Source organism: Lipophrys pholis (genome assembly GCF_963383615.2).
Source record: "Lipophrys pholis genome assembly, chromosome: 15".
Lineage (NCBI taxonomy): Eukaryota > Metazoa > Chordata > Actinopteri > Blenniiformes > Blenniidae > Lipophrys > Lipophrys pholis.
This window is the reverse complement of record NC_137642.1, coordinates 15411919-15439880: the sequence shown is the minus strand read 5'-3', so window position 1 is coordinate 15439880 and position 27962 is coordinate 15411919. Positions and strand designations below refer to the sequence as shown.

The 27962-nt window shown below is 41.5% G+C and overlaps 1 protein-coding gene across 2 annotated transcripts; it reads left to right on the top strand.

Annotated features, from left to right (window-relative positions):
• Positions 1 to 114: 114 nt before the first annotated feature.
• Positions 115 to 27742, top strand: prim2 (DNA primase subunit 2). Of its 2 annotated transcripts, none has more exons than XM_080482119.1 (14): positions 115 to 211; positions 1282 to 1431; positions 1511 to 1623; positions 2143 to 2237; positions 2349 to 2469; positions 3390 to 3485; positions 6729 to 6866; positions 11113 to 11180; positions 12119 to 12191; positions 12435 to 12620; positions 22796 to 22922; positions 23112 to 23194; positions 25100 to 25168; positions 27029 to 27742. In XM_080482119.1, the coding sequence occupies exons 2-14, from the start codon at positions 1287 to 1289 to the stop codon at positions 27254 to 27256; spliced, it is 1542 nt and encodes a 513-aa protein (XP_080338245.1). In that variant the 5' UTR covers positions 115 to 211; positions 1282 to 1286; the 3' UTR covers positions 27257 to 27742. The 2 variants fall into 2 exon arrangements, with proteins under 2 accessions (XP_080338245.1, XP_080338244.1); XM_080482118.1 differs by having other exon boundaries at positions 121 to 211; positions 1511 to 1632.
• Positions 27743 to 27962: the final 220 nt, after the last annotated feature.

The window sequence follows — 27962 nt, the reverse complement described above, 5'->3', positions numbered from 1 at the left end:
GCTACCATGTTGTTTCTACGTTTACATTTTTATTTGGCTTAACTGGAGTCGAAAGACGAACTAAACAAGCGCACCCAAACCTGACGTCAGTGATTCTCTTCCGGGTTGCCTTCTGTCGTCACCATTTACCCGCGTTTGTTGAATAACCCACTTCGTTTGGCGGGACTGATATTAGATTGATCTACTCTGCTCCATCGTCCTATTTTCTCAGGTAAACGTAGTATTTCATTCATATTGTGTTGTAAGTCTTCGGCTTGTTGTAGTTGTCAGCTCACCTGAACGCTACAGGGTAGCTAACCAGCTGCTAAGACGTATATTGGTCTCATGTCGTTCATCATACTAGTGCTAATGAGCCAATGCATTGTCTGTTGATCTACATTGTCCTGTTGTTGGTTGACAAGTAACTCTCCCTCTGATACGCTACACGGCTATTTGTGCCTATTTTACCAAAGCTATGAAGCTGCATTACGCTTCATACAAGTTATTCTCATCAGACCAGCCCGGTTATCTTCCTCCTGTACAAGCCACTGTAGGGGTTTGTGCTTAATAAGGAGTTAAGAATATTGCCCCATAATAATGATTGTCCTTCTATTTGCTTCCCTGTGGTGGATGCGTGTTGTATTGAGTGTATGAATAACTTCTAGGTGTAGTGTGATGTGTTGGATTTGTTTGATACGGTAGGCTGGAGATCCCCATCAAGATACAGACACTTTATTAATAGTGAGTTTGGATCACTTAACACACGTGGCGTTGACTGCACCTTAAAGAAGCCAGTATTCAGTGGGGCCACCCTTTGCACCCCAAATAGCATCACATCTTCCAGCAAAACCTGCAGGAAGATTTAGTAAACACTTTTCAGAAAGATCTCAGCACGTTTGAATGTGGATGCCCCACATTCTTCTGTATCCTCATCCCAACCAGAGCCTAGGATGTTGAGATGAGGCCACCGTAGGGGCCATAACATTACGTCTATAGCTAAATATGTAAGTGTAAAACACTTAATAGATTACAAGCTTGCTTAATTTCTTACAAAATATATTACAACCTGCAATTTACGGTCACTTTAAAATGCTGCTTCGTTGTCTTCCCTGACTTGTCAGACTGAACTGGTTCTCTCCTTCTGTATACTTGTGATGAAGGGTGTACTGGTCTGTACCTCACTGTGCAGTCTTTAAATGATAAATTAGTGGTTATATCTTATATGAAGGGTTCGTCACTCACTATATTGGCGATGTATATCTGTGAGCAATACGTAAAGGCTGTGATGTCTCCTCCCATCAGGCACCATGCTGTTCCCTAGCAGAAGAAGGAAGTTGGCCGTCAGCCCTCAGAAGGAGCTCTACGTTCAGCCTCTGCAGTTCTACGGACAGCCTCCCCTTGAGAACATCTCTCTCTCTGAGTTTGAGACGTTTGCAGTGGACCGACTGAAATGTGAGACAACGGTGTCATACCCCACTTTGGCTGAAGAGACTGCTTATTTTGATCATCTCTCCTCTTGTTCCTCCTGCAGTGCTGAAGGCTGTTGAGACTTCAGGAGTGAGCTACGTCAAACTGTCCGAGCAGTACGCAAATAAATTGGTCTCCGAGTCCAAATCCCTGAACTTTCCCCACCGACCAGAGACTGTGAGTTTGGTTAGTGTTAAACATGTTGATAATTGCTTCACTGAGCCGTGTCACTTTCCTGCATGTTTTGTCATATGCTTTAAAATACAGTAGAATAAAAAAAAAAAAAAAAAAGAAGATATGTTGTTTTATACACAAGGATTCTTATAGTTTTATATAGGTTTTATAGCATTACTAATATGTGGTTTAAGAAAACGAATCTAGAAAATTGGGAGTTTTACTCACCACCTATTTGTTTTGATCATATTTCTTTGCAACAATTTAAAGGTAAAAAGTTTGGTTGGACAAAGCCGAACCTCAAAGGTTTTCTTGTTGCCCTACTTATTTGATCATCAATTAATACCAAAGTTGTTAATGAATGTTATACATGTACTGTGAATGGTAAACTAGTTATAAGACACACTTTTCTTGATTTTAGGGTCTCTAAACTTACTTTACAATCTTATGAATTAACCTCCGAGTATTGCCCAATATTGCATCAGCTTGATCGCGGTGTAAATGTTTTTATTTTTTATAAAGGATGACAGAAAGCCTCAGGCTGGACTGAGCGAGTATGACAAACGGAGAAAGGATCACATCTCGCACTTCATCCTCAGACTCGCCTACTGCCAAACGTGAGTGTGTGTGCTTTTTCTAGTTTTTAAGAATTGCTATTGATATGTGAGGCTTTCAGTGCAGCTGTTGAACGCTCGGGTCATCAGAAGATTTCCTGTGACGTCTTACAGGGAGGATCTGAGGCGATGGTTCATACAACAGGAAGTCGATCTTTTCCGGCACCGTTTCTCTGAGCTGAATTCAAAACAGAAGTTGGAATTTCTCCACAGGAATAATCTGCAATATGACACGGTGAGATTTAAAACCAGTTAGATTTTGCACTCTAATTTAATGTTTAAAACAAAGGTTAAACCACTAAACACCCTTTAAAACTGCTAATCAAGTAACCCTAATCAAAATTTAATACATTTTATTTACTCTTCTTAATTGCAGTTTGCTTCCTAAGATTCAAACTTAAATATGGACCTTTTCGAGCTGTGTTGTCTTCATTTTATAAGACAAATATGTTTTGTAGCTCCAGACACATTTGTTTTTGTTTCAATTTTATGTTATACAAAAATAATATCCAGTAATGCCATATATGTTCAGGAGGTATATGGATTAATATAATATTATTTAATATAGTCAAAGGGAACCATTAAAAAAAAAACACTTTTGAGAAACTCAGTATGTAAGCGTTTGAACTCATTTAAATTCCAGTGAAAGACTTTTCCGACCATGTAGACATGTCAGAGCATTATTGTGATGTGATTGTGAGCCAATGAGCTCGGCTCTTCCACGTCCCTGTAGTTGAGCTGTATTTCCACTAGATGGCGATGCTTGATCACCAACAGGCGCCGTGAAAGCTCAGGCGCCTTAATTTTAGAAGCAATCTTTATTTGCCAACAAACACTATTTGATAATTGATTTAATAAATGCATATAATCCCGGTAATCTCAATCCCAGCTAATTAGTAGGTAAATTCACACAGTTTAGTTTCAGTTCTGCTTAATGGTATGTTTATAGGGCCGTCTGCACTATTGGAAGCAGTGCATTTATTTATATTTTTTTATTTTTAATATTGGCTGTGAATATCTTGGAAAGGAAAAAACTCTTTAGAGTGCCGTGGGATAACGCGCAGTACATTCATGTAGATAAATGATGTCTGGTTCCCGTGAACCTCCATGCTCACCCTTCGCAGTGCCTCACTGAAACTCATCAATAACTTTCAGATCAGTGTCGAGGAGAAGAAAGCCCTGCTCGATAAACTTCTCAGCTCCAGTGCCGCCGTCAGTGGGATCACCGTGGAAGATCAGGACTTCTACAAAGTGAGTCACTCATCGCGTTCCATTGAGATCCATAAGCATGTTAAGTTCCGGCAAGATGTAATATGGAGTTTATTTCCCAGGAGACCTCCCGTAACGCATTGAAAAAGCAACATGTCTTGACATGGTAACTAAGTGTTTTGGCCAGAGCAGCAAGTTGATGTCTTTACAACCTGATGAATAGCGGCTATGATGATCTGGAACCATCTGTCGACCACCTCATGCAGCACTAGAGATCACTCGCAGTACTGAGTGTAGAATGGGTACTACTTTTAGCAAAAAAAAATTTGTTCTCCTGCAAAGGCAATGGGGATGTTTGAATTGGTATCAGTTACTCAGTCTTTGGTTGGAAATAAGTGTTAAAAAACAAAAAGAAATAGATCTAAATTGTAATTTCCTCACTTTGACTGGCTGAGTGTTGGCCATCGGGCTTCAGAGGTGGCAGGACTAATCTCGCGGTCACGGGAGGCCCAGCATGACGTTTCAATTTTAACTTTAGTTGAGGAATCATGCTATAAAGAATGGGTGGAAAGCAAAACTACTCAATAATATAGGTCAGTTTGCTGTAAGTGTGTTTGGCAAATTACGCTTTTGGTTCGTGACTAACGTTTATATTACTACAATTTTGACATTTGCGGAATATTTACAGTGTTTACTTTGCTCTGGTCCTCGGTCGCCACATCGGATCAGATGATCTGTGTGTTTGACTTGATTTCCACGTCACATTTTCTCCCTGACGGGTTCAGTGAGCGACTGGGACTCAAGACTGGGGCTCAATTTCCTCACCTCTGTGCCTCCCACATGTTACCAGCCAAGAAGTTTCAGTTAACTCTTAAAACAATACTTTACTGAAATGTATCAGATGAACTTTTCATTGGGAAATTTACTGTGTTGCATCATAACTTGACAGCAGTGTTGCGTGATGAAAAAGTACGATTAATCCAGACTATGACCAATAAATCTTAAGATATGAGAAAGTTTCATGATTCAAATTAAATTATTTGGAGAACTTATATTTTCTATTGTATTTTGAGATGCACCACTATGATTTATTGTGTACACGTGAATGCAATTAAAAAAAAAAGTCTGATACATGTACACATGGTACATAATTCTTCATGTATGAATTCCTGAATAAAGTATTTTAATCGATAGTAAAAATTAGGGCTGCAGACTATATAGCAAATATTTAAGTTATTACGATTTCAAAGTGAATAAATAGACATTTTGCAAAAGAATGACTGTGGTAAAGTACGTATATTTAATGCACTATGCATTCACACACAAATTCAGAGTGAGAATTATAAAGACAAGTGTATGAAAATTGTGAATGATATACAATTAGATTATTTAATATAAATTTAAAAAAAATTGGAATCCACTGAGAAAGACCAGACTTATTTGGGAGACTATATCTCCAAGCACAAAGACATTACCATCAACCACTTCATTTTTGCATATCATAATTTTAATACTTGACAACCGTATTACATTCATGCACATGTATTCATCAATGGCAGGGCTGCTTTATCGTTACTGTGATATCAACATGTACAATATACATATTACTAAAGAACAAATTTCAAGGCACAATGACATCTATTCAAGTTTTATCACGTTGACTTAATCAGTGTGTCGCATGAATCACTCTGAAGGCACCTCAAGAGTTTGTAAATGTGAAAGCACACACTACAACTACATACAAGTATAGTTCATTTGTGAGAATACCCATAAATCCATGGGTCTGAAGGTAAAGCATGAAGTGAGAGGCGTGAGACGGAGTAGTCAGACTATCAGTGTGGGGCGGGCAGGAGGCGTCACCTGGGAGCGCCGTGGATTGTTGGGTCTAACAGCAGAAAGGAAGAGCGATCTACAGAAGGAGCAGTTTGTCACCAGAGGAGCTTTCTGGTGTTGTCAGTACGCTGCAGGGGGTGGGGCTCATCGGCCAACACGGGTGACAGCTCAGCAATTATCCTCGTTTCCCACGTCCCCCCCCCAACCGAGTCTCGGGAGCGTCCCAGGACAGAGCTGGCCTTCATCATCAGTTAGTCAAGTCACTTCCTGTCAGCCGGGCGAAGATGCTGCTCGCCCGGCACAACGCTCCCGGAAAAGATGGCCGCCGCGGCCAGTGTTTGATAGAAGGAAGTGTCTGCGCACCCCTGAAGACGTCGGCACAGTCCACGCTTCTAGTCTCAGACTGTATCTGCTCGACAGACCGGGGTGTTTGAGGTGCTATTTTCCTCACTTCTCCTCCCGTAGATGACATCTTCTCAAATATCATCAGAGCATCTGCTGATATGAAGCAAATGAGCAAGTGTTTCCTCCCCGAGGCACTTTACATTAACTTTCTGGAGAATTCTTCTTAATGTGGAATTACTATTCTGCGTGTGAGCACTTTACCGTCCAACTAAAGAGTTGGATTGATAATTATATTGTTAAGTGATGTTTTAGATAGGGTACACTTTTTTTGTAACTCCGGGGGGGGGGGGGATTTGTCTCCAACTTTAATGCCATCACATGCAGAAAGTTATTAAAATCACAAAGGCAATGTTATAAACTCACATGCGATATAAGAGGAATAAAACTACACACGGCTCAAAGCGACTTCATCCAAAACACCGTTGTGTAACCCTGTGTGGCCCCGTGTGTCTCTCAGTGTCTCAGACAAGTGGGACTCTTAACTTTTTACAATGTTCTGAATTAAAAATGGCTATGACCAACTTGAGCAGACCGTAGTAGAAACGTACCCGTTTAGCTATATACAGATAACAAATGAGACGCCTTTGGACCATGGAAGCTTTTCTCCACCAAAAAAACAGGTCACAATCCAGAATGATGACAATTCCTTGTCCAAAGTTTTAAGTATAAAAGAAAACGACATGCGTGGAGAATCGCATGCACATTATTTACCCGTGTCCTCTTTCAGTGAAAAGCCACCGAGACATTTGCGTAAAAACGGGTCGACTCGGAAATAAGTGGCTGTTTGACAGCTCGTCTGAACTTTCAGCGAGAGTGTGGATTTACGTCCGTTTTTATTTTTAAATGAGCAGGAAATGGGGGGGGGGGGGGGGGGGCGCTGGAGTTTTGTTACTGAGTTAGCATAATGACACGCGCTGCCGACAGGCTTGGTAATTGAGAGAAATTCAGTAATCAGATTTGCTTTACAAGAAAATCTTGGGATCACATTTGACGCTGTCAAAGTCGGTTATTTGCCTCCTGACTTTGCTTGCTTTTTTTGTTTTTCAGGTTCCCTTTCAGGATGCTCTGGATGTGGTGCGTTTGAGGAAGGTGTACCTCAGAGCAGGCTACGTGTACATCCCCCACCAGGACATCGTCACCATTGTCCTGAATGACTTCCGCACGAGGCTCTCCAAAGCTCTGGCCGTAAGTGCAGCCTTTCCCTGCTTTACAGTGGATGGCAGATGAGAACGTTGCATTTCTACTGTATTTCCATTAAAACAAAACGAAAAGGAGCATTCCTCTAAATTCTGAGCGTCTCCCACACATTATTAAATTGTACATGTGTCGCTGCTCGGTACATACATGTACTTAATTCTCACACACACACACGCGATGTGTACAATAGATTTCCAGTTTAATAAGAGCAAAGACTAAATTGCAAGCTGTTGCCTTCATTGGCCTGAAGGAAACGGTTGTAACACAGGGTTGAAAGGACGGGAATGAACACGCACGCGTGGCATGAAATGTCTGCGGGGAAGATTGGGGACAACAAGTAGGAAAAAAAGCGTCCCCCCCCCCCCCCACAGGCATGATGTTTGTTTTAAAGGCCGTGGAAAGGAGGATGCGACAATGCTTGTGTGCATCACTTTGAATGCCCCAGAGGAACCCGCAGCTAAATGTTTTTTGGGAACTCTCTTCTTAATGTACGAAAGGCGACAACCCAAAATTAAGTTTTTATTGTGGTGACGAGTCCTGACTGAGGAACAACCAAAGGCAGTGGTGCTGCTTTATGAATAGGCTCATTCGTTTAATTAGGTGCAAGAAAACCACAATAGAGCTGATTTACAGCGACTTGCCGAGGAAAGAAGGGGAGGAAATTAAAATAATAAAAAAAAAAAAACAACCTGCCCGCTTTAAGAGCTGCAGATTATTCCAGCTTGTGCTGAAACCACCATCTTTCTCATTTGATTCTATTTGTTTTTTGGCTGCAAGTTGAAGTGATTTAATTAATGTGTGTGTGTTCCAGAAAAAAAAAAAAATCAATATAACCTAACAGGCACTAAACGTAAATATAGCTTATAGAGGAGGATTCAGAGTGTTCTGGGACAGGAAACTGTAAAGGGTTCCATTTGTAACTAATGTAACTATACTTTGACGTCAGTAAAAGGATGAAAATACATTTCCTCTTCCTTTACATTCCCATACAGGCAGTATTACGTTTGGTAAAAACTCTCCACTGTCCCTGTTCGTGTCCTCACAAATAAATCTGCTGATTTATAGGTTAAGGAGACGTCACTGTGCTTCTCCGTGTCGCAGAAGGATGGATATTTGAATCGCCGTCATCGGAATGACGAGTTAACAGACACCGACAGGTTTCAAACATGGAGCAAGAGTTTTATAGTCGTATTGAGCAGATTTCAATGAACTTGTCTTCACACAGTAGTTGTGGTTTTTGATGCCCTGCATCCGCACGTCTTTTATGAAGCTTTATCCAGTTTCGGTTCATATCCTGTAATACAAGTTGACTTTAAAGAGTATAGCCTTCAGAATTATTGTTATTGGTCATTAAACAGAATTTCCAACATAGCTGAATTAAAAATGACTGAACCAAAACTAACAGAAGCATTTTTCTTTGTCTTAATATTGTTATTTTAAGTCATGTAGAAAAGATTTTTTATGAAAGTTTAATTCAAAAATGGTTGTAAACATGACTTTTGTACAAAAAGCCTGATGTATCACAGTAACCATAAGGTGGTAAGATAAAGGAGTTAAAGGTATTTTTTTTTCTTCCAAATTGCGCTCATTAAAACAGAATTTTATAGCGATATTCTTGTTGTTATTCATGCTGAAATAATAATTATGCCAATGAAATACATATTCAAACATCAAAGTTAACAAATATAATAAATATTTACATATTATTATTGAGAAATAGTTGGCTCCTTTTAAGAGTAACAGAAATAAGTCAATAGTGATTATCGCTTGGTGTTCATCGATCTTCATGTGGGATTGTTATCTATTACATAAATCCTCCTGGTCTCGCCGTGCAGCAGAAATACATGGATTTTTAGCACAAGACCAACTTATCAACATCGTAGACTTAAACGAGAATAATAATCAATGCACGTGAGGAAAAATTAGATTTGTGAAATATACTCACATAAAGCAGGCTTGAAGCTTTCAAATGAACCGTGGCAGGAGGGATTTATTTTAAATATCCCTCATTTACAATATTTAAAAATGGATAACACTAAATGTCAGTCATAACTTATTATTACAAATAATATTGTTTTATTTTTGCTTAATTAGGTTTGAATGAATGAATGTTTTAACCTTAAACTGAATCACAGATAAAAACCCGGCAAACAAATAGTGAATGTTAAAACTCCTAGTTGTTTAAGTTATTATTTAAGTGAATCACGGGGTCTAAATGGCCCACGATGGCACCACATTAACGTGAACACCTATAAAGTAAGTGACGATATTTATCCTTCTCGTCGGGTTCCATTAGATGTGCACGTGCATGGATGCATCCTGTCTGTATTGTGAGTTGCAGTGAATCACTGACCGACTTAATCCTCTGAATACATTTTTCTCGCAAACTCTGGACAAGCAACTCTGAAACCCTCCGTTAAAAGACACCGCAGGCGCTTTTGTTTCGAGATCTGCTAAAATGGCGTTTGTTTTCTCTGTGGACTGAAATCTATTTAGTATTTTGAACCACCGTCGTCAGTGGTTATGTTGCGTCCCTTTTGAGAGCGATCCCTTTCTGTCACCAGCTGCAATTACATGGACTGTAAGTAATTTGATTAAAAGCCAATCCAAATAAAACAGCTGTATGTGATTAGGTCGTCCTCTTGACTCGCGCAGTGTTACGGGAAAAACAGCAGCGTCAAAAACACGACAGTGTTCTGATTGCATATGAACCTTCAAGATCATCTGATCACTGCATTCAGTGTCCATGTAAACGGGACAATCTGATAGTAGTGTTTCCTGGTGGTGATCTGTGTCTTAGATTAAGTGGGCTTCATTTTAGCGAGTGGGATAAAATGTATATTTGCATGCCGAGCGACTCGTTTCAAACTTATTTGAGGCAAACTGTAATAATGCGTGCTAAGGTTTTCTTTAGACGTGGATTTCTAACCTCAGATTTTACTTCAACTTAATGCTGTTGGTTTATGCTCATCTTATTTTCTCTTTAGTAGAATTATATTGCTTCCCGGTAATCTCCCGACTAAATTCTGTGTATTTGTCATGTTGCTGGACGTTTGATTCGTCATTTTATTTCAGATAATGTTGACGTAACAGCCAAAGTGTTGCTGATATACCCAACAAATGTCTCCCATCTCGCAACAGGACTGGCTCTTGCCAATTACAAAGCACAACACAAATAAAACAAAAGAACTTGGTCCATTTCTGCCACTCTCCCATTTCCAAGCAATTATCCGGACCACTAACTGTTGGAATGGAATAATGCGCCAAACTATTTTTCTTGTAACTGTGCCATCGTGCCTCTCTAATGGTTATTCTGTTTCACTGGGGACAGCGCGGGGGCATCACACAAAACGTGTCATTAAAAAGGTATGAAAGTGAAAGCTGTTTCTCCATATGACTCCAGTTATTGGTTTGATGCTCATTTTCGCAAATAGTCCACACAACATTCCTTTTTTTTTTTTTTTTTTTTTCTCCCCCTCAGTGTCTAAGGCAAACTTGGGATTGGTTGAAATGTTGTGAAATTAGAGTCATGTCTGTAAAACATGTTTGGTTTTCAAGTTTAGAAAAATCAATGAGCATGTGCAGACTGAAAGCTAAATCAGAGGAGACGCTGTTTGCTAGGGATCATGTGACTGTTGTCAAAATGTGTAAATTACCGGCGCTACCTTAAGTCAGGGCATTATAGCGGCCTAATTTTACCTGCAGAAGCTTTCACACACTCCCTGCAAATGCACTAATTTAATAACTAATAAACTAACCAAAACCATATTGGGGAAATTATTCTTCCCCACATTGATCAATCCTATTTCGAGGATGCGGCGGTGACATTGACATGACGGTGCTCCGGGAGGCTAATGGTGGTCAAGGGTCTGTCTTCGGGAGCCTCAGTGGTGACACATCAGCTGTGATATTCAAGCCTGTGAACTCCCGATCGCTATACCGCTTCTCTCACCTCCATTCCACCACTGTAGCAGACTTTTAACAGGAAACTGATGAATGTGTGTGGGTTTTATATGTAAACTGAGCCGCTGACATGTTGATTAATTACAGGTGTGTCTTGAGTTGTTTACATGCTTTCAGATCCACCCGGATCACATGCGTTGCGCGAAAAGCGTCGGCTTTTAATTACTTTTATGTGAAAATGTCTGTGAGTGAAATCGGAGGTGTTGCTCGGTTTTAATGTTTTGACAGAGGCTATTTGCCATTACTCATGTGATGCCCATGTCTCCCGCAGTTGACGGCTCGCTCGCTGCCAGCGGTGCATTCTGATGAACGGCTCCAGCCGCTCCTTAACCACCTCAGGTAAGCAGCAGGATTAATAACTTTGCTGCCATTTTGCTGGGATTCTAGTGAAAAAAAGATGTCTCGCAGGATTAATCTTTGGCACCAGAGACCTTTTGGAGGCGCGTGTCTGGCCTGAGTCTGCCCAGTCTTTATGCTCCTTTGGTGCATTCGAACTAATCTCCAACTTCTAATGTCGTTCTCTCCGAACTATTTCAGTTATTAGTTCCAATCAATTTACTTCACAGAGGAATTTTTTTTTTTTTAACGAAGATTATAAGATTTTGCTACGATCTGAGAGTTAGACTGATTCTTCCATATTATTGTCAATGTAGAGCTGCAGTGCTGCCAACAATATTAAAGAGCTCACTGTTTCCTCGAGTCAATTGAAATGCCAAAAACCGTTAGTTTTGTGTTTTGTGTGTAATGATCTTAAAAAGGTTAAGATTAAAGGTTGCATTAATAGCCAGCTTAATAACGGCGGAGTCGAGTGGTGCCGGAACACAGTGAGGGCGTTTCTTTACCCTCAGATCAAAGTGAAAACATGAACGCAGGGAGGGAGACGGGATGATGCTTCATTGTCGTTGGGGATTAGTGGGCAGGTTGTTAAGATCAGTGGGCAGGTCAGTAATCTTTATGGAGGAGCGTAAACACAAAGCCACGTTAAAGCACACTCACCAGGGGATCGGTGGGTTGTTAAAGTCTTTAAACATCAAAACAAAATGACTGATCGCAGGTTCAGGTCTGTCTGTGGGTCACAGGACATCTTTTGACTTTTGATGTTCACTTTCATTATCGCATTCATTTAACGTTTCGACTCTTCATCTTGTTTTCTATTAGAACATATGATCAGGTTTCATGGTGTCCCTGTTTGCTTCTAACACTGTATAATCATGGTACATAAATAACTCTGTTATTTGTCGTGATTTTTATATCCGTCCTCTTTTCTTTTTTTTCAGCCATGCATATGTGGGACAGGATTACAGCATCCAGAAGAACGTTGGGAAGATCTCCCTGGAGCAAATTGATTCAGTACGTTTCTCTAACCACTTATTCAAAAAGTGACCTTTCTGTCCAGAAATGGACCATGCAAAAGAAGAGAAATTTGGTTTGTCAAGTAACTTTGCTGATCTAGAGGAAAGAGAAAGAAGTTCTTTACCACCTCTCGGATACAGTTACATACTGTAGTGTTTAACACGAGCTCCAGACAGCCCAGTTATGTGGAAGCACAGAAACTATATAATTTCACGATGTTAACCGCCGACTTGCGTGCAGCTTGCAGGAAAGTCGTTCCCGCTGTGCATGAGGCAGCTTCACCAGGCCTTGCGGGAGAACCACCACCTCCGTCACGGAGGCCGGATGCAGTACGGTCTGTTCCTCAAAGGCATCGGCCTCTCTCTGGAGCAGGCGCTGCAGTTCTGGAGGTCCGAGTTCATCAGAGGCAAAGTGGATGCAGACAAGGTAACGTGGACTCGCTCTTCATCAGCCACATCCAGCGCAGCGTTAACCCAACGGGACCGACAACGTAAAAGCATAGTATTGTCTGAATACAAGTAACGTTCAATGACACCCAAAATTGAGTGAACTCGTTTAGAAATCGGCATTTTCTCACCGTATCTTCTCTTCGCATTATTTTAACTGCTGTTAGAGTGATATTTTTCTAACTGTTTTTTTTTTTTTTTTTTACTTCTGCATCATGCTGGAACATTTATCTTTTGCACCTGTTGCATGCTGCACGGTGAGACATAAAAAGAGTTCCATGCAGCAAAACCTGTTTAACTGCTGTGCACATAACAACAAACACCATAAAATGACCACCACTCCATGTTTCCGTCAGTTGTACTGCAAGTATATTCTGAAGAATCTATAAAACTAGTTTTTTTTTCCACAAAGGAGCAAAATTTAACAGGTACTTTTCTTGAAAAAGTTATGTATGTTTTATCTAATTTTGTCACTATGCAGTGTCACCCTACGTGCTGGTTTTGACTTTCTGATGAGCCATATTTTGGCCTGTGGACCATGTGTTTGAAATCGTTGACTTACAGGACTTATCGGGCCCGTTTACACCTGGTGTTTTCATGTTCGGGTGATCCGATAACATGGGAAGAGCCCTAAAGACGAGTGTGAACAGGCACCAAAGCACTTTGGTTCTAACCACTCCCTGAGGTCGTCAGAGAGCATCTGACCACATAGGCTTTTGTAGTGTGAACTGCATGCGCCACAACGGTGGCGTTGCAGGAAAATAAGTGTTTTCATTGAAGTTTTACAGCCTTTCCAACTTTCCAAAGAATCTATGGAAAACAACATGGACGTCCATGCCTGGAGGTCTACAGAGACACAGTGCCTTATAGTGGCCTGGGCAGAGGATACCATCCAGCGCAGGCTGAGCCATTTAGTAGAAGTGACGTAGATGTAGTAACACAATCCAACCTCAAGTGGTTAGCGTGAAATGTATGATATGGACAAGTGTGAACGGTTTGTTTCAGGGCTTGACACATGAGATCTGACCCAAAACTCATAATAACGCCAGGTGTGAACTGGCCCATTGTCTTTGCCATTAAAGCAGCTGGGATTGGCTCCATCTGCCCAGGAGCCTGAATTGGATGAAGTGCTATAGAAGATAGATGGATGCATGGATGATGGCAACAGAAATGAAAAAAAACAAAAACATTAACCTACAAAACAAAATCTCAATAAATCTACAGTCCCACCGCTCACTCAGTGAGGTTTTTTTTTTTATTCACTGTGTAAACCTCACGCTCATTGAATCGTCAGTGCTGATAAACATTCAAACAGGTGATTAAGTATTTGTCATCAAAGCAGAAATGTTTAGTGGTGTCATTACGTGCCGGCACAGTGAGATGGCTTACGGAGACGTAAGTGATGATGAGTTTGGTTATTATGCGTCTAAATGAGAGACAGTGAAGACATTTAAAAAATGTTCTGCGTGAAGGGAAACACTAGACCTAATGCGAGGAAGAGACACCGCATAATGAAATAGTTCAGAGAAAACAAATAGAATTTCATGCAGCACAATCTCATAGAGAGAAAATGTTTAGCGCTGCTGTAATATGTGGAACACAAATTTATTAGGAACAATTGTGGACTCGCTTCTAACCAGAATAATATTTTTTTTATTTTGTAGTGACAGCTGCAGGAAGGAAGTTAAGATTCCTCAGGAAAGTCATCACGCAGCTGCTGCTCTGGCAGTGAGTTTGTGTACGCTTTAAATTGGCTGCTCTGGAAGTGTTAATGCATTTCCTTATTGACTGTCAGGAAAATAAGTTTTGAATGGCTCGTATCGATTCGCTTCTGCGGATATGACTGGAGAGCGTCCACTGAAGACTGTTAAGAGTCGCTGTGCCTTGTCTGAGAAGTGAGAGAGGGCTGATTCAGACTTCACCGTGGTTTTTAAGTAGTGCTGTTTTTTTTCCCTCAGCGCAGCCACTTAGGAATTCCTCGTCCAGATGCCTCTTGAAGAACATTCATTAAAGTAAAAATGAGCTTCCAAGTTGTATAGGAGGAACAGCTGATGATCCAAAGTATTAGTCTTAAAACTACCAGATGTGGTTTTTTGTCATTTTTCCGGCGAAAACAATAAAAACACCCAACAGCGATATTCGCAGCGAAAGAAAATATTAAAACATTTTTCTTGCATTTAATGGTCGGATCACTGGCTTAACATGAGCACCGCCCAGCATGTGCTGCTGCTCCCCGTGTGTGATGGGAGATCTAATAAGATGATTAATTGGTTGTGAGATTGACAGACGAACAATCGATACGAATGATGATTGACTTGTGTGGCCTTTCAAGCTGGATTTGAAATGCTTGAGTAAAATGTTGGAAAATTAGCCATCGACTCTGGGCTTCCATCACATTACTGCAAGGTGAAGATGTTGTTATGACCTATTGTTTGAAATCCAGACCCTTCGTCCAGCGGCGTAGTACTGCTCTGCGTAAAGATGAGCCCTGAGCCGCATTTTCTGTGAATGATGATTTGTAGTAGCGGCTCACTGCCATGTTTCCCCAGGTAGCGTGCACTCTTTCCAGTCTGGGTCATGTTTTGCATCAGCCATACAAAGTGTCCGGGCATGTGGGAATATCTGAAGGCTGCGTGCCCTGCTGGTGCCAGGGTTTCAGTAGTAATGAGCAGAAACATTAAAGGATCCCTACCAGCCTTGGATGCACAACGATACAAAACAGTCCCTCGTGTTTTGGCTATTTGGAAAGCAGACAATCGTGCGTAAGGTTTGCAACATCTCTGCACGTCTTGCACAAGAGCAACGTCGTGTGATTAAGAAATTAACCAATCCTAATTTGCAATCAGAGATACACTTGCAATATAATGAGGTAAATGTGAGTCAGGAAAATGGAGGACATCATAAGGTAGCATTGATAATCGAAGATGTGAATGTGGCATCACCAGCGATCTTCAAAAAGCAACAGAATTTTGCCTTGAATGAATGAAAGCGAAAACTCCCAGGGCTAGTTTGTTATTTTACCACATTTTGACCTTGACTGTGGGGTACACAAGTTCAAATCCTGGATGTTGCAGGGGTTCAGGTTTAAAATCTATAAGTCTACAGTGCAGGTTACGATGTAACGAGCCCTGTGGTAAAGGGAGCAGCGGGGCAGACACTCTAAATCTGTGTTATCAAATTCATTTCAATTAGATTATCCTATCTAAAATGATTGCCGAAACCTCGCCCTGACATGGCGCCGTTTTGGTAAAACTTCATCTTTATACCCAATGCACAACACATCCAGTAGAGGGCCATGCAATTTGAGTAGTGTAATATATCCGATCAACAGGACTGCCAAATGTGTTTTTTAGCTTCTTTGTCCCAGTGCCTAGGCCAGGTATTGTTGATTTGCTTGTATCCCTGCAGACATTTGCACAGTTCTTCCTTGTTAGTTATAGTGCACAACACATCCCCACGTGGTATAACTGTGTTTGGTACACAAGCTCCAAGTAAATGAAGCAAATCGCACACATATTGAATTCAGAAGGCTTCATCTGTGTGTTTGGGCCTTAACACAACAAAACTCTAAAGATGAAGCAAATACAACAGTGTAATAGGAAGGTGGTACAGCGGTCTCAGAATATACTCAAAGTATATACTGTATTTTGACATCACAGACTGAAAAACTTTGCCGGTAAATGAAAAGATCACACACAGTGAGGTGGTGAAAATGAAATTTCTGACACTGTCAGAAAATGATCTCGGGCTGCCAGGTTGTGTGACCGCGACCTCGATCTTTCACGAATCTGGATTACTTTCCAACATACGTCCACAGACTTTAAGCCACCATCAAAGATATCGTCACGATTACTCATCTTTTGTCTGAGACAGTGTCCTTCAGACATTGGGCTTCTGGTGACCTAAACAAATATTCTCCTTAAAATGTTTTTCTGTTTATTCTGAATGGAGAAAAACAATGAAATGGAAGGGAAACCCTAATTTTCTCTACCTTTAGAATACACTGGTGCTGCTATGTTGCCTCTTTTTGCCTAGCTTGATACTGTTGTGCGACTTAAATTTATGACGCTGTATTTGTCCGGCAGCATGAGGTTATTAAGGTTTGTATTATTTTTTTTATGTGATATATTAACCCACACCAGAACTAGTTGGAAATCAGTTCAAAATGTTTGTTTCTTGAGTCGAATAAACTTTTTTGGGGCTTTTTACAAAAGCACAACGGCACATGTGAAGCGCATCTCCAGCAGCAACATAGACGTGTCTGTCACTTCTGCCTTTCCTGTTTAATTTCCTCGTAAGTGATACTGGCTCTCAGTGAGACACTGATGGCAGCCACGGGACCCAGGATTAATGTTCCAGTCCTCTTTGGTGCCCCACTTCCGAGGTGGCTCGGTGCCCACGTACAAGCTCCCGGAGAACGTGCGACGGACCCTGCACGATGCCCGGCTCGTGTACGGCAGAGGCGGCAGAACGGCGCTGACCACATCGCAGCGCTCACAGTGATGTATGTGTTGTGTCAGGGACTGCACTTTGTGGCAGGCTGCACAAAGCCGGCTCATTAGTATGCGACAGGCACCGAGAAAAAGATGGGAGGCAGCGATGCCGAAAGGGAGGCCTGGAGGAAGAGGCGATGTAATATTAGACTAGAAGGAGAGCGAAAATAGATGAAATCAACGTGATCCATCCATTTTTCCTGCCACGGACGATAGCCCATTCATTTGAAGGAGTGTCTGTTTGCACCGCGTTTCAGCGCGTCGTATCGCCTCCGGGCAGGACTGCTTCAAAAAACTACTTGTTTTACAGATGTTAACTTGAGGTTAATTAGTTTCCATTAAATGACCCCGTTTTTCACATTAAAGGCAATGCATTGGAAGACTCAGATGACACTTTGTTATTGAGAGCTGGCGGAGACTGGCTGCAAATGTACACTGTTATTTTTACCGCTGGTATTTTCAGTACGTTTTGAAAAGACGCCTCAAGCTGCTTCATCGCTACAAAAGAAACCCGGCATTTTTTTAATTCTTTTTTTTTTTTTTTATAATAACTTTTTTTCAAACTGCTGTTTCAGAAAGTTAGAAAATGAGGCAATAATGTTCAAGATGATAGTAGGATCAGGATGTAGGAGTTCAGTGGGACATCTTCAGCCTACAAAATCAAACTACCTCTTGCCCTCACGAAATGCTTCATCAGAACCTCGACAAACCTCAATCCCAATTGTGTCCCTTTTATAATGTCCTGATGATTGGACTTGCACTCAGTTTTCCTGCACAGACGGATTCTATGGGCGCACTTTTGCTGGATATTGGAGTTGTTGTCGGAAAGCACAGGTATGATGCATTGAATTCCTGACGTTCAAGTGTCAACTATCCGTGACACGGGGCAAAATGAGCTGAATGAATAACACCAGGACCCTGAAAGATGCAGCCTGATGAGTCCATTCAATATTGTTTTCTCTACTTACATGTCGCACTGAAAGCACATGCATAAAAAAAAAAATAAAAAAAAAAGAAGATATCCTATCGAATATTGGAAGCTCTCAGTTGCCATGGTAATGTCATGGTGAAACTTGGTGTCTTCAATTGTCTTGTTAGAAAATTGCATGTTTACCACAGTCGCCCTGAAGAGACAAAACATTGGTGAAAAACGAATCAAAACAAATGCAATGATATCCAAACTATCAAAGCAATTAAAAGAAACACATTACGATTAAGAGATTAGATGATGCAATGCAGCGTGAAATAAATTCTATTCCACACTGAAAGGCCGCAGCAAACAAAGACGAAAACAAATATTACAGATACAGAAGTACAGACAAATTTAATTACGGTTTACTAAGAAGTAGATTTGTCCCTTGCGACTAATTTCTTTGTCAATTAAATGAGCATTTGAGGTAAGACCGGGAGAAAAATAAACAGACAGGCTCAAGAATACTCCAAACCTAACACTGTGTATTCAGGCTCAACATATTCCATTAATGTCCATTAATTGGGGGGGTGGGGTGTGCTTATTTGATTTCTATTAAAAAGTGACTTGTAAATCAAAACATACTGGTGCATATTATCTGAAACTGCTCGATGAGACTGTATGATAACGTCACGCACGTTGCTACAGTCTGAGAACAATGGCTGCTGGTTGAAGCCTGTTGGCTGCAGATACGTCTTTGTCTGGGGTTTTTTTTTTTTTTTTTTTTGTCCTCTTTGTGTCACATTTTTTTAAGGAGTCTGGGAAAAAACATGCGCAGAGTTAAAGTTTCCTCAAACACTGCGTGGCGGCTCTGTAGCGCTGACTAGTGGCCGGCGGCTGCATGGCGGTTAAGCAAACTTTCTCCTGAATAAAACACAAATTCATTTAATGGACTAAAATGTGTGGTGCAAGACTGGCATCGGGATAAACAACCCTCTACTGATGAGTTTTTTTTTTTAAGAGTAGCTGGCTGACTTTACATCAGTGTTTTTAGTCACTTCCTGGCACAGCTTTTTTATTTTTTTAGGTTAAACGTGATTTTCATGTGTAAGTGAGATCTTTTTAGATCATTTTCCTCTTCCGGCAGCATCAAACTTCTTAACTCATGTGAGCTCGCAGTCTTCCACAGTTTCACTTCTCATTGTTTTGTTTTTTTTAATAATGTGAAAAGGCCTGTTGTGCACATTTAAAAAGCAAAGTACTTTAATGGTATTACACATAAGACGGCGGATTGAAGCTACAGGCACATAAGTCACTATGGACCGAGTCTAAGAAGCCGTGCCAAGTTTACTCACACTCACACTCGCACATATACACAATCCCTTTGCTTGTGTCCTATTTCTATGTCTCCACCGCCGCAGGTTTTTTGTTAATGTGTCCTCGAGTGTGGGGGGATGCTACACTGATGTTGCCCCACGAGCCAAGATATGTAATAAAAGAGCTGTGGCTCGCCTCCTTTTAATGCATCTTTTGTGCATGTGTTTAATCTCCCTACTCTGAATTCGCTCATTTTAGGGGTCAGCCGGATTGGGATATTACTCCGGATTATCCGAAGTGGAGGGACACAGTTGGCGATTAGAAGAAAATTTAGCATCATATTTAGATGAGTTTTATTTTTGGAGTAAATTTAGAACAAGCTAAATGCCCAACTGCGTCTGAGAAAAGACTGTTTGACCACAGACGTTTTAATTTTAGATGTTTGATAAATAAGCTGTTTGATAATATAAATTGATGCAAAATTGCATTTTTATTCTACGTACTTGAACCTCAATGTCACCCAGATGAGTTAAAAGTTTAATGTCACATCACCTGAAGTCCACGAATCATTTTTACAACAAAAAGCTCTCCTTTTTTCTTTTTCTTTTTTCCTTTTTTCTTACATCCACGTTTTTCCACATAATACATATTAAACACACTTAAGTGCCGCCGGAGATCCAAGTTTTGTTTTAATAGAGTAAAGGGGTCCTAAATCAGAAAATAGGTTCTGGAAATGTTAGACACACTGCATAATTAATATCTGATTTATTGTACTTAAAGAGGTTTTTATAGCTCCTTAAATTGCCGCTGCTGCTTGTCACATTAGCAAGTTCAAAGGTTTTATTGCAACATTAATGCGCGATGATGAGTGCAGTCATGCTGATTGTATTCTTCCACTGTCGGGGCACTCTGTATATTTTACGATTTAGATTTTTAGAGTCAGGGTCATCGTAATGCATTTTAATGACTGAATGAAGAATCACCGTACAATAAGAGGAAGTCTGCTGCAAAAGATTGTTTACAATGCCCCCCCCACCCCTCGACCACCACCCCCACCACCCCACCTGAAGTATGTTCAGGCTTTTGGTTTGGAAGCGAATGGAAGATGACGTGAAGGTTTGTCGAAGTCTGCCACCTGAAAGTTTATTTATTCAGTTCACCGGTGTCCTTGACTTTGATGTTTTGTGTTTGGGGAGCCTTTTGCCCACATTAAATCTGTGGCTTGCATAGTTTTCCTGAATATTAAACTCGGTATACATGCCACAGCTATTTCTAATGAGATTAAACAGGATTTCTCTGACTAAATCCACGCCGACGTCACACTTGAAGGTCAGTCAGAACATTCAGTTGTACAATAGAAGATGCACAAAGATGTTTGAAGACTTTCTTCTTGATGTTTATCTTCGGCTTTTGAATGCTACAACAATTCGATATGATCTTCTGATAGCAGGTAACAATAAAGTTCTGAGAATCCCGTATTTTCAGTTGAGCTTTTGAAAAGGAGAGAACAACAAACAAATGTATTGTCATGAAAAGGTACTGTTGTCCTGCATTTAAAAAAAAAAAAAGAAAAAAAAAAGTCATGAAAAGTCTTGCGCTCATTAGTAAATGTCATCAACATAGCATTTAGTGGTAAAAAGGAAAAACCCAGACATGACTCTAAATGATCACTTGCCTGACGAAGAGTTACAACGTGGGAATAACTGTCCACCCCGGCGTTACAACCCACAGACGTTTAGCAGTGATTGAGGCATCAGTAGTATCAGGAAATGGAAGGAAAAAAATGTATAAATAATATTCATTGAGGTTATTTTTTTTTACTAATGAATTAGGCGAGCAATCGACTAAACCAAGTCATCTCAAACGGAGCGAAAGTCTCACAAGAACAGCCAACCAACCAACGAGAACGACTCTCGTGGTGAAAACCAAACCACAACAAAGCAAGCGGACGCACAAAGTGATCGAACGTCCTCTTTTCACACCCAATCTGTGCCGGCTGCGCTATATTTCGACTGATTGGCACAAGTACTTTGGTATTTCCGGGGATCGGCCTAAGTGTCGCTTCAAAATGTGCAGATGTGGTTTCTGCTTCATGAGCGCGCAAAGGTGTTTGAAGTTGTCGCCGATATGTATCACATCTCCCGGGTTACCTGAGGAAAGAAGTAAGAGGTGCCACAGAGAGAAACAGACGGCCTGTGCAGCTGTAACACCTCGAAGGTGCAAAAATAATGTTTTTCAGGAAAAATTGTTCTGTCTCGACCAGTTTGAACCAACATGTCAGCCGCTGTCTTTGGAAACACTTGAGGCACTGCGGCCTGATGGAAATAGTTCAAAGTAGTGGGTACTGCAGCCACGAGACTCAACAGTTAAATACTCATCAAAAAAATCGGAGGGAAAAAAAAAAATGTACCTGTAACAAACTAATTGCCCCATAAAGCTGAGTCTTATTTCATCTTTACGACCCTGGACGAGCCCCCAGTTGTTTCAGCCCACGAATGGAAGAGGGGATGATTACATGTGGGTGGCAAAGTTAAATCGGATGGAAGAGTCACACAAAAAAAACAGCAACAGATGAAATGATTAATAACGTTTTTGTGAATAAAGAAAAAAAGGGTGACTCTCTTTAGATGAAGCACAAATTGAGTGGAAACTGATTCCAGTTCACAAACTCAATCCTGCACTCGATGAACCACGGATGGCGACATGTGTGGTCAAACCTCAGGTTGTTAAAGAAGAGCCTCACAAAAAACACACAATTTTAGTATGTTCTAAAAAAAAAAAATCTCGGAGTTTGATAGAAAGTGTCTCACATATCAAAATTCGAAAACTTTGGCTGCAATTAATGGTTTTTTTGTTCCCTAATATTGATTAATCTTGTCATATTTTCCTCCACTTATTCAGACTCTTAAAACTCAAAATGCAGTCCCTCATCTTTCCAACCAACTGTCGTCTGTTGTGATCGAGGACTTAAGGACGCCAAAGACACATTATAGAAGTCTGAGATTTCTCTCCTCTATAGAGCAAAGAGACAAACAGTGACACCCACTGGATAGCGACTCCACCACGCGGCCCCTCACTGATGTGCACGGTGACGCCGGGCCTGTCACGCTGAGTAGTCGAGCGCCGCGTTGGAAGTTCTCTGATTTAAAACGCGCTCGTCACGTCGCGTCAAAGCGCCGCGCAGGAGAGCGGCCAAAAGCATGGAGAAGGATGGCCGCATTACGGTACCCGTAATTCAGCCATCTCGAGTGTGGCGACACCTCTACAGCAGGTTCCCTCTAATAGCTCTATATTTCATGGAGGAAAACACCCTGTCAAAACTGACATGATGTATGACGATGTCTCTTTTCACCCCAACCTTGTTGCTCTTGCACTCCCGTCCTCGCTAATGCCGTCTCTTCCTCTTCGTCTCTCTCTCTCTCTCTCTCTCTGTAGTTTGACAAAGCATATGCCTACAGCGTCCGCCACATGTTTGGCAAAGAAGGCAAGCGAACAGACTACACCCCCTACAGTTGCATGAAGGTGATTTTATCAAACCCACCCAGCCAAGGCGATCATCATGGTGAGTTGGCGTCTGTTTGAGGAAGCCATTACCCATCTGATTATAGGCGGGTTTTCTAGTTTAAAGCGCTTCGTTCGTTACAGTTAGAAAACCTTTATTTTCTCACGCTCTCATCCTCCTGTTGTTTTCTCTTTATTTATGTACAGATTACAGTTTTTTAGGGGGTTTTTCTGCATCTCTTTTTCTCAGGTTGTCCATTCCGTCACAGCGACCCGGAGCTGCTGAAGCAGAAGCTTCAGTTCTACAAGGTGTCTCCCAGTGGAATCCATCAGGTGGGTGCCGCCCCGCCCTGCCCAGGCTTTGCTCTGTCAAATGGTCCAGCAGCCCTCCAGCCACCATTACCTGCTCCTGACTGAGGACAGCGACTGTGTTCCATTTCTTTTACCCCCCTCCGACGTCACAGAACCCGGCAAATAAAACTTTTATTTTGCCAGCGGGGTTATCCAATCTGTGTCAAATAAAATAAAAAAAAATGGAATCTGGAAACCAGCAAATGTTGGTTCTCACTGTGTCAGCAGTGGCTGGGAGCAGTAGGTCGTAGACGTGGTCACACAGAGTTATTTGCCGTGGAGATAGGAGCGGAAAGTTCAGTTTGTCGTTGGATCTTTGAACAGGGAACATCTCAGTGCAGGCGACATGATATACAGCTGATAATACTCGCAGTTTAATTCACAATATTACACTTTGTCTATATATAAAACGCTAACATGGCCAATGTTAAATGATCTCCTTTGAAACACCAGCGTGTCGTCGTGAAAACTGCAGACTTGTGTCACAAATGAGTCAGTCAGTCAAACTTTATTTAGTTTTTTATTCAAATTACATAGTTGATCACAACATAAGAAAGAACACGTAAAAGGCAAGAATGGTAAAGAGGCATTTGTGAGGAATATAAAGAATTTAAATAGGAAAACCACAGAAAAAACATCTTTAAGAAGATGAATAGGATGAAACGTCTAAATGTCAAAGAAGTAATATGTCGATGAAAAAAATTCATCAATAAGCTTTAACATTTCTGCTTGGACTTAAATATCAAATCCCCATCAAGATGTTTTTAAATCCTCTGGAATAAACCACAAAACTTCCTTCATTCAAAAGTTGAAATACGTTTCGTATGTAGAATATCCACTCTGAATGTAGGAACAGTAGGAAGAGCTACACAGGCTGTCAGGGAGGTTGTGTCATCACACTAAACAGGCCTCTGTCTGTACGAACGTCCATCTATCTCCAGGAAACGGCTTTATTGAACTTTCTGTCGGGTTGCTGGAGCCGATCCCAGCTGAGGTGACTGTAGGCCAACAGGTCAGACTGACTGTGGGAGGTAACTGGAGTACAAGGAGAAAACCAGCGCAGGGAGAAAATGCTGTTTTGCACAAGAAAGTGAGGATATGAGACTGACAGTACGACTTCTTTTTCTATTCGGTGCCTTTTTTTTTTTTGCATATTTTCTGGAGTATTCCACGACACAAACCTAAAAGCTGCACCTCGTCAGTCACAGAGCTCCTCGCCGATCCAACACCAGCCGTGGCGCTAAGCATGCTGGGGGCAGCATCACGCTGGAGGCAGCCCTTCGGGGATCCGGGAAATAATGAAGGGAGCGTATGCAGGCAGCGTACCTTGGAAGAGTTGGTCTGGGCAGGTGTTAAAGAACCTGGATTCACTTTTCAGCAGGTCGCTCACCCTGAGTCACACTCGCGCTACAGTCACACTCGCGCCACGGCGATTTTTACCGCTCGTTTCTGGGAGCCCTTATGTGACCCAGTAAAGACCCGGGCTGCTCACGCTCTCTCGTTTGAACTCTGCAGCGCTTCAAGAATGGAAATAAATGAGACATTCTTAAAAATTGAGACGTATCAGAAGACCTGAAGGTTTGATGTTTTGCCAGTGGTAATTCAACAGAGTTGGCTCAGGGCACCAATATGTAAATCGACTTGGGGGAGAGAGAGAGAGAGAAAAAAGTGTGTGCACTGTTTTTATTGCTACTGCAAAGAATTCCTGAAGGATGCATTCTCTGCTGTCATTATGATTTATGAGGTGTGTTTGTGTGGGTAATTGACCAGCAGCCAATTAAAACAGTCTGCAGTGGAGGGCTGCGGCAGCAGCTCACAATGTTGTCAGTATCCTCTGTAAATCGTCTTTTTTTTTTTTTCTTCTTTTCTTTCTCCATATTCTTCTAGATCCTGGAGCTGGTGAAAGGAATGCACTACCAGCTGGCGTGCCAGAAATACTTTGAGCTGACACACAATGTGAGTGCACACACGCCGGTCGCGAGGGAGGAGGGGGGGAGCCGGGGAGACTACCTGTGTCGGAGGCGGGGGTTAGCATCTCGTGCGTGAAGGCTCGCCAAACACCCAGAACAGTCATCCTCTCCATCATTAACCGGCTGTCATAGCCACTTAATTTTTATAGGTTTATTATAGCATTGTGATTTGTTTTGTCCCCCGTGGATACTTGTTTAATTTAATCTGTTTCACTGTGGATGCCTGAGTCATCATCCTCCAAGAAGCAGGGCCCGAAAGTGACGACGCGTTTCCACCGGAGGCAGACGCAGGTCGCTGGGCACGGTTTAGCTCGCGCACAGATGTTTTTCCCAGAGATGGAGCTTTCTCTCTTTAAACCACATTTGCACCGGTTTAACGCCAAGAATAATAAAAAATATATGATGTTTTATATATTATATTTTGTCAGGATATGCAATTATGTGCACTTTTAGTAATTTGAGCATTTTAACTGCATGAAGCATATTCACTGCTGGATTGGTTCAAATATATGAATATAAGATCTTTTTTTTATTTTTTATGGATTTGGGGGGGGGAAATGGGCTCATTTCATATTTTACATCTTAAGACCTCGTCCTAACGGAGACGAAACATTTACACATAAAACTGCATCACCAAATGTGTCTGTCCGCATGAAAACTCTCCAGTTGTTACACCAGCTTGTCTTGGTAGCCTTCATATAAGATATATGTGTAGAAGGAGATTTTATCCTAATTTAGCTTTTATTATCTTTACAAAAAGAACAATTGACAGATATTTATTGTGTCTTCACCACCCTGTACATCAGTCCCAACAGAGCCTGAGGTCCATTTGAAAATGTCCCCACTTCATGATGGTCTGTAGGTCCTCGTCTGTTGCGCGTGCGTTTTAGTTTCTCCCCGGTTTCCAGTGAACGTGTGCTCCACTGAGACCTTACAGATGTAACCCAGGGCTGCTCCCTCCGCCATCCAAGCTTTATGAATCATTTCTGCGCCATTTGTTTGCCCACAGTTGCAACATGAACATTAATTTGGCAATTGATTAAAAAAAACAAAGATGTTTTTGTTTCGCAGCCATGTGTAAAATGAATCCGTTTGCCCTGCAGGATAATAAATACACTCTGAATTCTGAGTTTTCTGATGCCCACAGCTGATATAGGTGGCGATCTTGCACAGCGTGTTCCGCGCGAGTGTAGATTCGCTTTGTGAATCCGGAAATCTCAGCGGGCTCAGAAGCCGCTGCCGCCTGGCCCCCGCAGACTCATTGCGCTGATTGGAAGCATGAAATCCCTCCTGATTGTCCTTTGAGTGCCCAATTTTCAAATATTATAGAGAATGTTTTTTTCTTTCAAACTTCAACAAGTCGATGAAAATAGTGAAGCGTTTTCTCCGAGCTCGTGACGCCGTCTTATTAAAGCCTCTTTAATTATTCACGTCTTCAATGAGAGCGAGGTTTTCGAAAACGTCAATCACAATTAATGGTTTGTTTAAAAAATTATGGTAAAGGTCACAGAAAGAGCAGAGGAACTTCATCCGTTAATTGATTCATGGGTTTTTACTCATCGTGAGTGATTTTGACATTTCACTTCCTAAAAGGGCATTTCGTCTTTTCACCGGACTCTGATGGAATAGTTAGCTGCAGATTTAGCTTGCTAATGTGGCTTGCTGTCCTCATTAATGATCATAAAGCGGTTGATTGTTGTTACAATAGTAAACCAGTCCCGCTCCGTCTTCAAAGGGGAGACACTGAATGATCAGTCATTCATAACTAATAATCGCCTCTCTTGCTTCCTGCTGACCTTCCTCCTCTTGTGCTTTCTGCTTTGTTTGTGTTGCTGGTTGTGAGCAGGTTGAAGACACCACTTTCTCGCTCAATCACCCCAACCTGTACTTTGTGGAAAGCCAGAAACTTTTGGGCACCGGCAAGGACATAAAGCGAGAGATGGACGGCGCCCAGAGGTCACAGGAAAACGTTTCCACTAAAGGATCCGGCACGGCCCGAGAGGCCGCGGCAAAACCCTCCCAGCATTCAGCCGAGATGTCAGAGGACCTGGACTCATTCTTTCAAGACCCCTAATGGGAGTTTTTTTTTTTTTTTTCATTCTTTTTTCATACTATTAAAAATGTCTTTTGAACGGGGGCTTGAGGTTGCATATTGTTCATAGTTTGACTCAGTCCCTATCATGTGAAATCTGTTTCACGCCTGCAATAAATGAATGATTAAAGCTTTAGATGATCGCTGTGAGCTTTGACTTGAGTATTTCCCACCTCGGTATCAAACCAATGTTGAGTTCTCTTTCAATGTTGTTGCATTTTTTTGTCTTTTTTTTTTTTACTTTTTAACCTTTCTCTCCGAGTTTCTTTGTTTTGACTCCAGTCTGAACTCGGATGGCCAACACCCAGTCATGGTGCACAGCACTTTGGCAGGAACGGAGTTTTTGGGCTTGATGACTAGAACATTTCCCAGCTGTCTGGGAAACAATGTCATTGTATTTGCTGGCAGCAGCATGAATGAATGGTGGCAGGAGGATGGATGAAAATAAACAATTTCCACAGTTGTATTATCCTGGCTTGGAATATTGCCTGATGGTGCACAATGCAATTTATTCAAAGCATACGTGGTCAAGAGATATTTCCTCTCTAGGCTCCTGAACCTCTTGTCTGCTCTGTAATTTGCAAAAAATGGTGGCTACCGAAGAGGGGAGAACTTTTCGTCATTCTGTTTCGCTGGTAACAGTGGCTGCTCTCCTAATCACGCTTTCTTGGAATTTCCACAGTATTCT